Source organism: Erpetoichthys calabaricus, chromosome 16 (assembly GCF_900747795.2).
Source record: "Erpetoichthys calabaricus chromosome 16, fErpCal1.3, whole genome shotgun sequence".
Lineage (NCBI taxonomy): Eukaryota > Metazoa > Chordata > Cladistia > Polypteriformes > Polypteridae > Erpetoichthys > Erpetoichthys calabaricus.
In genome coordinates, this window is record NC_041409.2 from 11,541,468 (window position 1) to 11,553,626 (window position 12,159).

General features: G+C 46.1%; 1 protein-coding gene across 1 annotated transcript in view; it reads right to left on the reverse strand.

Moving 5' to 3' along the window:
* Positions 1–7,208: 7,208 nt before the first annotated feature.
* Positions 7,209–12,159, reverse strand: part of efcab11 (EF-hand calcium binding domain 11) — a 341,957-nt gene continuing 337,006 nt past the window's right edge. The window contains exon 6 of the mRNA XM_028821977.2: positions 7,209–7,328. Coding sequence (XP_028677810.2) covers positions 7,250–7,328 — 79 coding nt within the window. The 3' untranslated portion in view covers positions 7,209–7,249. The remainder of the gene's footprint in view (positions 7,329–12,159) is intronic.

Sequence of the window (12,159 nt, forward strand, 5' to 3'; positions counted from 1 at the left end):
TTAATTGTTGAGAACACTATTTACCATGGCTAATTGAGCTCAGCAACCCACATTATGGATTTCAACGCTGTCTAATCTGTTTGTGTTTTTAATTAACATTTGTTGAGTGAGCCTTTGGCTGTTAAAAGATCACGAGAGAACAACACAGGAAGGGGCTGCCGAGTCTATTAGCGCATCTTATCTCCAGTACAATTGGTTCGACTAATTTGGTGTCCTGAGCCGTTTCCTACTGCAGAAAGGTAGAAGAACAAAAAACCACAAGGAGCGCCTGATTAGGCATTGTGAAGACACAAAGTGAGAGTGTGGAGGGCTGCTCAATGACTACGATGGAAATAACCAAATGTGCCGCTTCAAACACTCCAGAGACAGAAAAGCAGGGGCAATTACAGTTAAGTAGATCACAGATTGTGTGTGTTTGTGTGTGAAAAAGCCGTCTTGAATGCAGGAGGTAAACCGAGGACTTTCCGCCGCCGCCGTGGCGCTCTGATTAACCTGCGTTTGTGTGCACAAAAGGAAGCGTGCCGGTGGGACAGGCGCCCAGTGACAGGCCTGCTGCTGCGTGTCAACAGCCTCGGCTTAGGTGTCTGAATGGATTGTGCTGCGGGCGAGAGTGAAAAGAGGGGCACGTGCAAATATGCCACTAAAGAAAAAGTCCTGCAGGGGGTGCCAGCCACTCTACTGGACTGCGCATTAAAGATTGTCTTTAAAACGGGGAGACAAGTTTAAGTCCAGAGAGAACCCACAGACCCCCAGTTACAGTTTCTTTTTAATTCCCCTCAAATGGCCTATAATGCACTTTAAAGACGGTCAGACATGACCACAGTGCTGACAAGTCCATCTTCCTCAATGCCAGAAGGCAAAGCAGCAGAGAGGACATACCTGCTCTCCGTCCAAGGACCACCAAGGAAGACGAAGCTCCACAAGGCCCAGTCAGAAGTGCTGCTCAGCCACTGCCTGCACTTTCTAATAGTAACAGTTAGAAATATTGTGGCACACCAGTGTCGTCTTGCTAAAGGCTCAGGCCAGTGCTGCCCCCCACTCCTGCCAGGCCCGTGTCTCATGAGGTCACTCGGGCAAATGCAGGAGACTGACGAGGAGGATCAGAGCAGAGCTGTGTGGCAATGCTGTCGTATTGGAGAAGTGAAAACTACTTGCGTTCGCACATTTGGGCACTTGTTCTGAATTTTAGAGCTCTCTCCTTCACGCCTTAGTGGGTGATCATTTACTTGGTGCAGTCAGGATGAGGCTATGAAACGTAAACAGCAGACTGCAGTGACGCCGAGGTGACCTGGCATTAGGGTGGCATCATGAATCTGGCAGGCTTTGGAGTTCTGGGGCCTGCTTTCGTTTTTGGACCCTTTACGACTGGTTTTGCTGTTGTTCATGCTCTTTTCTTATTATTCTGGCCAGGCCATTAATAATAATAATAATAATAATAATTCATTACATTTATATAGCGCTTTTCCCAGTACTCAAAGCGCTATCCACACAGGGAGGCACCGGGAAGCAAACCCACAATCTTCCACAGTCTCCTTACTGCAAAGCAGCAGCACTGCCACTGCGCCACCTGTAAGGACAGATTCTTGCAGTCACTCGTCGTCTCCCTGTGTCCCCATGGGTAACTCAGCCCAAAGTGACTTGTGGTGGTTGATCATTTAAAACTTTGTGGCCTGCAAACCCGACACGGACAGACACAAGTTCTTTCACAAAGTTTTTATTCAGTGGGAAACGCTTCCCAAATCTTTTTCCCACTGGCACCAATGCACAGTACAAATAAAGCACCAAGCTATACACAGCACTTTCTTTCTTTCTTTTTCTTTCTCTCTCTCTCTCCGTCTGCTCCTTCCTCTCGACTCTCGCTCCTCGAGCAGTGCCAGCTGGCTCCTTTTATGTAATCCCCTTGAGTACTTCTGGTGTCCCGTAGCATTGATCCAGAAGCACTTCCGGGTAAGCTGGGAGCCCGATGGAATATGGCTCAGGAGACCTTACAGCACCCCCCCTCTCTGGTGGCACTCAACAGGGCTGAGCCACCAAACTCCAATTCCCAGTACGCCCTGTGGGAATCTGAGGTGCCATAGCAACCCAGGGGGGCTGCCACCTAGTGATCTGGGGTTATAATGCCCTTAGCACACTCTCTCCCCTGGTCCTTCCATTTCGGAGGCATCCCAGCGGGGCAAGGACTCCGGCAGTCCACCATTTGTGGATGGGGTGAGTTCTATAGTTCCATTTCCTGATGTTTTTAGCTATTTGGTGGCAGAGGTCACCACACAGAAAATGGAGGCAGAGATGCTGAGAGTCGGGCAGCAGGACAAGTCCCTAAATGCCTGTGAAGGTGCTACTTTGGGCTCAGACTGCTATTGTTAGCCGCCTCTATTCTTGTTGCCAGCCGTGTGTCATTCTTCACCACCTATTTAAGATATGGGCATGCAGCTTCTGGCATCAAAGCTTTCAGATCCACAATACAAACACACAACTTCCATAAGAAGACAGCTAGGGACAATTAAAACAAGTTAGGATCTGGACCATGGCTCATACTCCTGCTTTAGTGTTTCTTGGATTTGACAATCACTTCAATCTCACTGTGAAGTGTGCCCACCACCAGCCTGCTCTTTGACTTCAGTCTACTCTCTTAGCTACTTCCATTTCCTGGTCATTTTGGATAAACGATTCAAAATAGGCCGAGGTTGGCATATGAAAATATGGATCCACCTAAAACAAGAACATATTCTATAAACAGTAATTGGACCACAATGGATGAACTAAGAACATCAGGAAGAGGACACAGATCACAAATGTCTGCCAGCACTTTGCATGTTCTCCCTGTGTCCCCATGGGTATGGCAGCCCAAAGTGACTTGTGACGGATGATCATGTAAAACATCTTCTACTCCATTTGGGGATGAAGAGGATTCAGTTCCAGATGTCTTCTAGCTCCTTGGGGCACAGGTCCTTGCAGCTTCAGAAAACGGAGGCAGAGATGTTCAGAGTCTGGCGTTTCACTTCAGCAGCAAGGCGAGTCCCTAAATGCCAGTAAAGATGTTAACTTTGGGCTCAGTCTGCTTACGCACTTTCAGAGTAACGCCACCCATTCCAAGCCCTTTTGCTCCAGCTGCAAAAAAAGCAAACAATCCAGTTTGTCTGCATAACACGCTGGCCAGCAGTACGGAAACGGGACAGCGGCACACCTGAAAGGCAGCCTTTCAGCGTCACGCGCTCATTTGTAGGATTCGTGTTTGGAAGTTGCGAGTCAAAACAAGGCTTTAGACGCCAGCGAGCGAGTGCCCGTGAGACCCCCTCAGGCTGCAAGTTTTTGTCTCCCTTCACTTCCTCCTCCCATTTTCATCTTTTTTTTTCTATCAGTCCAGAAATTTCTAAAAATTTACTGTTGAATGTTTATAAAAATGGGGCGGCACGGTGGCGCAGTGGGTAGCGTTGCTGCCTCGCAGTAAGGAGACCTGGATTTGCTTCCCGGGTCCTCCCTGCGTGGAGTTTGCATGTTCTCCCCGTGTCTGCGTGGGTTTCCTCCCACAGTCCAAAGACATGCAGGTTAGGTGCATTGGTGATCCTAAATTGTCCCGTGTGTGTGTGTGCTTGGTGTGTGTGCCCTGCGGTGGGCTGGCACCCTGTGCTGGCTGGGATTGGCTCCCCGTGACCCTGTGTTAGGATACAGTGGGTTGGATAATGGATGGATGTTTATAAAAATCGAACAAGAGTTTGTGTCGCTGGTACACACAGAGCCTGTCTGATGTTGGGCCTTGAAGCTTTGCTCTCGTTGCTTTTCCCGTCCACCCTCAGGCCCGGTTCAGAGTCTAAGGCAGCAGTATCAAGCACAGGGCAGGGACCAACCCTGGGTGGGCTGCCACTCGATTACTGGGTATATTCAGAGTGGTTAGTGAGTCCATTCAACGACAGGATGTAAAGACACAGGCATTGACCGCATAGAGAGTCAGCAACTGAGGGGCACCACCATGCCAGCCGTCATCACTTATTCATGGCTTTGCTGGCTAGTGAGCCGATCTCACTTTGTGGAAGGGGCTGCTCCCTGCTGAACTGGCTGTCATTTGAACCCGCCGCCAACTAACATCCTCCAGTAGGAAGTAAACCACATTGACAGCCACACGCCGTTTCGCTTTTCTGACTCCTCGTGTTTGTTCTGCATGTGCACCACTAATGTTGCGTGTTAGCATCCGAACAGCCATAATCACACAATCCCACGACAAGCTGACTCTTTTCTCACCTGGCGAGTGTCGTCCACTGCCTCCCGACTCCGACTCCCTGACCCCTTTTAGAAGCCTACCATGGTGCATCTTATTGGGAGCACTTCAGGGTCGTGTGGGAAACCAGGGAGATCCCCTACTGACAGCGACCTCTAACGGCTCTCGGGGTCCCCAAGCAAGGCTGCACTTCAGGACTCCATCTCCCATGTACCCTTGTGGCTGTCCAAACTGGGATGCCTCGAGAGGACCACTGTCGACCTTCAACATCTGCAATAAGATGCTGCAGATGTTCTATCAGATGTGTGCTGGGGAGGCAGCATTAAGAAGAAAGACGCCTCACGCCTGGACAAACTGGTGAGGAAGGCAGGCTCTATTGTAGGCATGGAGCTGGACAGTTTGACATCCGTGGTGGAGTGACAGGCGCTGAGCAGACTCCTGTCAATCATGGAGAATCCACTGCATCCACTGAACAGGATCATCTCCAGACAGAGGAGCAGCTTCAGCAACAGACTGCTGCCACCGTCCTGCTCCACTGACAGACTGAGGAGATCGTTCCTCCACCACACTATGGGGCGTAAACGTTAACATTATACAAAGTTATTGTCTGTTTTTACCTGCATTATTATCACTCTTTAATTTAATATTGTTTTTTGTATCAGTATGCTGCTGCTGGAGAATGTGAATTTCCCCTTGGGATTAATAAAGTATCTATCTATCTATCTATCTATCTATCTATCTATCTATCTATCTATCTATCTATCTATCTATCTATCTATCTATCTATCTATCTATCTATCTATCTATCATATAGTGCCTTATCTATCTATCTATCTATCTATCTATCTATCTATCTATCTATCTATCTATCTATCTATCTATCTATCTATCTATCTATCTATCCTTCCAGCCAGGATGCCCGTCTCTGTCCACAATACGAGACATCCATTGGGTGGTGGAGGGCCGAGCAGCTATTTAGTGCTTCCCCCAAAAGAGACAGGGGATGGCAGAGTAGATTTAGGGTACCGTATGTGTAGGACATGTTGGGCTCCGCCTGATTTTTAGTTCTGCCCTTACAATTTGCACGACTCTTTCTACACACACGATAACTAACCGTGGTGTTGGCTCGCTTCTTTATTTTATACCTTTCCCTTCTTTCCCGCGCATGGCCTGAAATATATAAATCCACGTTAAAAGCTCTTTTTAATAGCCCAGCGGAGGCTGACACTCAAACCATAACTGTGGTGCCACACACAAGCAGCCATTTTGAAGCAAATGCTACCGTGTACTAAATGCTCCATGTCTCTGCGTCTAATTGTAAAATGGAAAAAGCAACTGCCACGGTGGGATTTATTGACTGAGCTAAAGATCTAAAATGCGTCTAATTCACTTGGTCTCCATTGCGAGTCAAGTATGAAAGCAGTCGCCAGTTTTTCTTGAATTAAGCAGCAGCTAAACGTTCGGCCTTGCAGTGCCGTATCTAATGAGGCCTTCTCTCTGCGCCCCACTGTCTCCTTTTTTTTCCCCACCATACATATATGGCTTTGTATCTGCGAGCAGGTAGAGCAGAGAGCAAGGCCTCTCATTTGTATCTGCCATCCTTGATTAATGATATTTCATGCTTGGAAGTTTTTACGCTAATTTCCATAAAGGGGCAGACAGTTTTAGACGGTGTGGTAAAGGACGGCAAATGTCGTTTCAGTCTGGTATAGCGCAGATAGAGAAACAAAACCGAAACGACCGCGCTGAGTGCATAGCTCAGGATTCAGAGTACAGTAGTGCTGCTGCCACACACAAACATGGCACAATCTCCGAGTGCCAGCTGCTGATTCATCCCCAGAGCGACTGCAGACTCCGGCTAAGCATTGCCAAGGGAAAAAAAGCAAAGCTTAATTAAAATTGCATGTGTACAGTAATCTCCGGCAGCTAATCCAAAGGCGACGCTAATGGTGCACTTTGTACAGTAGACGGCGTCCATGTTTGAATGCATTTCCGCAAGTTAACCATCTATCTGAAGGGGGGGACGTGCTTGAAAATCTTTTAACAATTTTATAGTAACGGGAAACATTCAGTTTATGAAATCGGACACAAATGAATGTACAAGAGCCGAGCTTTGAGGGGGGCGACCCGTAAAGGGGGCCGTGCCCGTCAGCCTTGTCAAACTGTACAGAGGTCTCTGGGAAACGCAAGGCCCTGAAAGGCCACAAAATATCAACAGGATAGTCTGAACAAAACACTTCTGCTTTCTTCTGGACACTTTGGGCTAAGACTTCTCCTGGCAGAGGCGCAAGTTCAGCGTTCGATTCATTTCAGACAAAAGATTGCCTGCTCAAGTGACGGCTACCTTAATGATTAAAATGTAGTTCATCAGATCGGTAGCCCTCGTCAAGTGCGGCTCATGGATTTAGGCGATCTGAGCATTGCTCTAAAGATGCACAAGCGAGGAATGTAAGGTGATCCTTTCTATTGACTGTTTTAAAACAGCTTTGAGCTCTCCAACGCTGTCTAGAAAGCGTGAACTTTAAATTCAATTTAGGTAGTCAATAACAAGTATTGCCTTACAGTGCTTTGAAACTAAGAACAAGGGCTAAGAGGAGTTGTTTCTCATTTAGGTTTCAAACAAAAGGGCTATTCAGCAAACCTGCCATGAACTACAGTTATTAAATCTCCATAAAAACCACAAAGCTACAAAAGTCCATCTCAAATGAATGCTCTTCTTGTTTGCGCAATCTGAAAAGTGACATGGGGTGGGGGTGGCACATATACATACACACAGTACAGGATTCAAAAGAAAAATGTCTCTCAATGGCATCACTGAATACGGGCAATTCTCTTTTCTTGGGAAGGAACCCAGTAGTACGTGCATTTCATAATCTTTTACACGTGAAATATAATCGGCACACTGGAATCCTTTTAATTCAGGGGGTAAAACGATACACGATAAAACTCTTCCCAGGGCGTGTCACACTAATGAAGAGGCAAATACAAACCACAGTTTATGAGAATGGTTTAATGTACAAAACTCGGCCAGCAGCACTATTGGTCTTCTCCGTAGCGTAAGATGAATTCAAAATCCTTGAAGCTCACATGGCCATCAGAATCCCGGTCAACCTCCCTGCAGTACAAGAGAAAAACAAAAATAATAATAATGAACATTATACCATCTGTGAAGCCACCAGGGCGCGACACACACAGGCAGGACACAGGTGCAAACTCAACACCCGCTTTTAACGTGAGCACAAATCTAACAAAACCAATACACAGTCCCTCCTGGCTGCCAGTCCATCGGCTCCTCGGCAGCGGCGGCGGCGGCTCCTTCTCCTTCTCCTTCTCCTTCTCCTCCTCCTCCTCCTCCTCCTTGTCCTTGTCCTTCTCCTTCTCCTCCTCCTCCTCCTCCTCCTCCTCCTCCTCCGGCTTTGTCTTCTTCCTCCCGACTCTGGCCATCCAGTGGAGTGAGGCGGCTCCTCTTATTCAGGTGGCTCATCAGTATCACCTGGAATCACTCCCAGGTCCCAACTCCAGTCCCGGAGGACCACCGTGGCTGCAGGTTTTCATTCTAACCCTCTTATTAATGAGTGACCTGTTTCTGCTGCTAATTAACTTCTTTTGAATTCATTTTAATTGATTTGTTCTTGAAGGCTCAGACCCCTTAATTGTTTCTTTTTTACTTAATTAGCAGCCAAACGATAGTGAGATATAAAATGAGCCAAGACAACTGATGTCCATCATACAATATCTGAAAATAGAGAATGATGAAGGTCTCAGGAATGTTGGTCTGCTCAGGTCCCCAAAACATTTTAACAGAAAAGAAAAAAATCAACAATTACAGAAATGTCTGCTACTGCGCCACGAGAGCAGCAACAAGCCATGAAATTAAAGAACGAGTTTCATTAACGACAAGAATCGGCACCTCATTAAGCAGCTGGGTGGAGTGAAGTTGGTTGAAGTTTGAGGCCTTGAGGACCACCGTGGCTGCAGGTTTTCATTCTAACCCTTTTTATTAATGAGTGCCATGTTTGTGCTGCTAATTAACTTCTTGTGAATTCATTTTAATTGAATTGCTTTTTTAAGATTTGTTCCCCTGAATTTCTTCATCGTTCCTCTGAGTTGCTTCCTTGCTTTTCTTAAACGGCACCCAAACAGAAATGAAATGTGAAGTGAGGGAGCCAACAGAAGACCAACTAAGTCAGGGCCTCAAAGTTGTGCTTCCCTTTGACTCTCCTCTGAAGAGTGACAGCATGGGATCCTCAAAGCAACTCTCAAAAGATCTGAAAACAAAGATTGTTGAGTCTCCTGGTTTAGGGGAAGGCTACAAAAAGCTATCTCAGAGGTTTAAACTGTCAGTTTCAACTGTAAGGAATGGAATCAGGAAATGGAAGGCCACAGGCACAGTTGCTGTTAAACCCAGCAAGTCTGGAAGGCCAAGAAAAATACAGGAGCGGCATATGAGCAGGATTGTGAGAATGGTTACAGACAACCCACAGATCACCTCCAAAGACCTGCAAGAACATCTTGCTGCAGATGGTGTATCTGTACATCGTTCTACAATTCAGTGCAATCTGCACAAAGAACATCTGTTTTGCAGGGTGATGAGAAAGAAGCCCTTTCTGCACTCACGCCACAAACAGAGTCGCTTGTTGTATGCCAATGTTCATTTAGACAAGCCAGATTCATTTTAGAACAAAGTGCTTTGGACTGATGAGACAAAAACTGAGTTATTTGATCATAATGAACTGCCTTTCCCAAGGTTTCTTCCATTTTTCCCTACTAGGTTTTTTTGGGAGTTTTTCCTTGTCTTCTTAGAGAGTCAAGGCTGGGGGGCTGTCAAGAGGCAGGGCCTGTTAAAGCCCATTGCGGCACTTCCTGTGTGATTTTGGGCTATACAAAAATAAACTGTATTGTATTGTAAAATGAAAAGCGCTTTGCATGGCAGAAGAAGAACAACGCATTCCAAGAAAAACACCTGCTACCTACTGTCAAATTTGGTGGAGGTTCCATCATGCTGTGGGGCTGTGTGGCTACTTCAGGGACTGGGGCCCTTGTTAAAGTCGAGGGTCAGATGAATTCAACACAATATCAACAAATTCTTCAGGCTAATGTTCAAGCATCAGTCACAAAGTTGAAGTTACGCAGGGGTTGGATATTCCAACAAGACAATGACCCAAAACACAGTTTGAAATCTACAAAGGCATTCATGCAGAGGGAGAAGTACAATGTTCTGGAATGGCCGTCACAGTCCCCTGACTTGAATATCATCGAAAAGCTATGGGATGATTTGAAGCAGGCTGTCCATCAAATTGAACTGAACTGGAGAGATTTTGTATGAAGAATGGTCAGAAATACCTCCATCCAGAATCCAGACACTCATCAAAGGCTATAGGAGGACAGCGTCTAGAGGCTGTTAGATTTACAAAAGGAGGCTCAGCTAAGTATTGATGTCATATCTCTGTTGGGGTGCCCAAATTTATGCACCTGTCTAATTTTGTTATGATGCATTTTGCATATTTTCTGTTAATCCAATAAACTTAATGTCACTGCTCAAATACTACTGTTTCCATAAGGCATGTCAGATATTAAAAGGAAGTTGCTACTTTGAAAGCTCAGCCAATGATAAACAAAAATCCAAAGAATTAAGAGGGGTTCCCAAACTTTTTCATATGACTGTATAACCTCAGGTAATTACATCGAGTAAAAAGACAAGCAGGAGTTAAGTTACAACTTAAATATTATTGATAATATTCATAAAATAATAACAATAAGCAAAGTACATTTGAATATTGGAAACCATACAACCTGATAAATGTTGATGTGTCGTTTCAGGCAGCACACAGACTTGTAGTTACTCTAATGTCTCTAGTTAAGTCATTGTTTCTAGTCAGCTTTCTTCAGGACAGGCCGCATGCCTGTCTCAATATGGCTACTGACCTGATCTGAGTGTGTTCTCTTTCTGGCCATGGTGTGTGAGAAAGAAAGAGGGAGGGGTAAACCGACCAAATGTATTGATCCGTCATTCCATCCATTTTCCAACCCACTGAATCCAAACACAGGGTCACGGGGGTCTGCTGGAGCCAATCCCAACCAACACAGGGCACAAGGCAGGAATCAATCCCGGGCAGGGTGCCAACCCACCGCAGGACACACACAAACACACCCACACACCAAGCACACACTAGGGCCAATTTAGAATCGCCAATCCACCTAACCTGCATGTCTTTGGACTGTGGGAGGAAACCCACACAGACACGGGGAGAACATACAAACTCCACGCAGGGAGGACCTGGGAAGCGAACCCAGGTCCCCAGGTCTCACAACTGCGAGGCAGCAGCGCTACCACTGCGCCACCGAGCCGCCAAATGTATAGATTCTCTGTCCAAATCCTTACACCAATAAGGCTTTGTGGTACAAAACCAATCCCAACAAATAGAATTCCAGTGCAAGTCATCGCCCAGTTACTGGCTTATATGCCCTTGGAAGTCCAAACACAGTCACTCTTGCCAAGCTGGTCTGATGCTCCATCCCCAACGCTGCCTTTTCATACCTGCACCCAAGACCATTTGTCTCATCATGGTGGTGACAAAGAGCTAGAGAGGGGTAAAGCAACCGCATTTATGCATTTGTAGTCCAAATCCTTACACCAATAGGGCGTGGATGCTTCAGAATGGCCTCTGATTCCAACCAATCCCAAAGAGCCATACTTCCGACCAATGGGGGCACACAGTACCTTTCACAGCTGGTTGAGCTGGTGCTTGCCAGCTAGGTAGCCTGGCTTTCCTGTGGGGGTTGATTGAGAGGGTCGTGCAGAGAATCACTGGCCAAACTGGTTTCCAGTGGAACTTCTCCCAACCCTGTCATAAAATTACAAAGAGACTCAGTCCTACAAAGGTGGGTGGGGGGGCTAGCCAAATATCAAACCTCTGCTGTTCTTATCAATGCCATAACACTAACGTTACATTGCTTTGTGTAAGTTACAAATAAAGACATACAAAATATTTATCAACTTGTACACAAAACTTCTCACCACAACAACAATTTTAGTATAATATTCACAAAGCTGCTTACTTTATCCAGCTCAGGGTCATGGTGGCCAAAGGGTATCCTGGCAGTCCTGGTTATAAGAACGGGGGGCACACACTCCCATTCACTCCCATTGAGAATTGCCTGTTGACCCAACCTGCACATACTTCAGGCCGTGGGAGGAAATCCCCATGCAGACACAGGGAGAATGTGCAAACCGAGACCGGGCGCCGTGTCCATGTGGAGTTTCACATTTATTAGATTTGAAGTTGAAAAATGAAAAACATTCCACCAACAGACCGTTGCAGCATGCGTACAGTTTCTTGTCGCTCTTCTGAAAGCACCAAGCTAAAAAGACTGAGATGACCCCACAAACATGAGCTCACTCAGCACCCAAGCACGTCTACCCCCTAGCTGTTGTTTTTGAGGTTACTATAGTTACGGCAAAGAGATCGGCTTACAGCATTCCATCCCTAAATATACGGTATCACATACAGTCAAGTACAAGTATGGCTCCTGGAACTGATTAGTATGATGAGGCGGACTTCAAAAGGAAGAAAATGGAGTCGTCACCTTTGATAAAACTCCACATCTTTACAAAATGGGAGGAATTTAGAAGTGAAGAGGGCTTTGATTCTGAATGCCAGATGTCACGGTCTGCTTCTTCGTGGCACGGCGACATACAGGTGTGTTATGAATAACTGCAGTTGTTCAGGAGAGTCCTCGTGATTTGACTTCTTCTACCGCATCAGGCAGCCACTTCTGCAAACAGTTTTTTCGTAAATTCTCACCTTTGCTGCCTTAGGAAAGCTCAGCAGTGATTGAAGCTAATAGTCTGTGTTTTTATTTTTAAATCTTCCTTAAATACGATGATATTGGCGTAGTAAAGCACCGAGCCTTACTTTCAAATAGTCTGCGTCATTTCTTTCCCA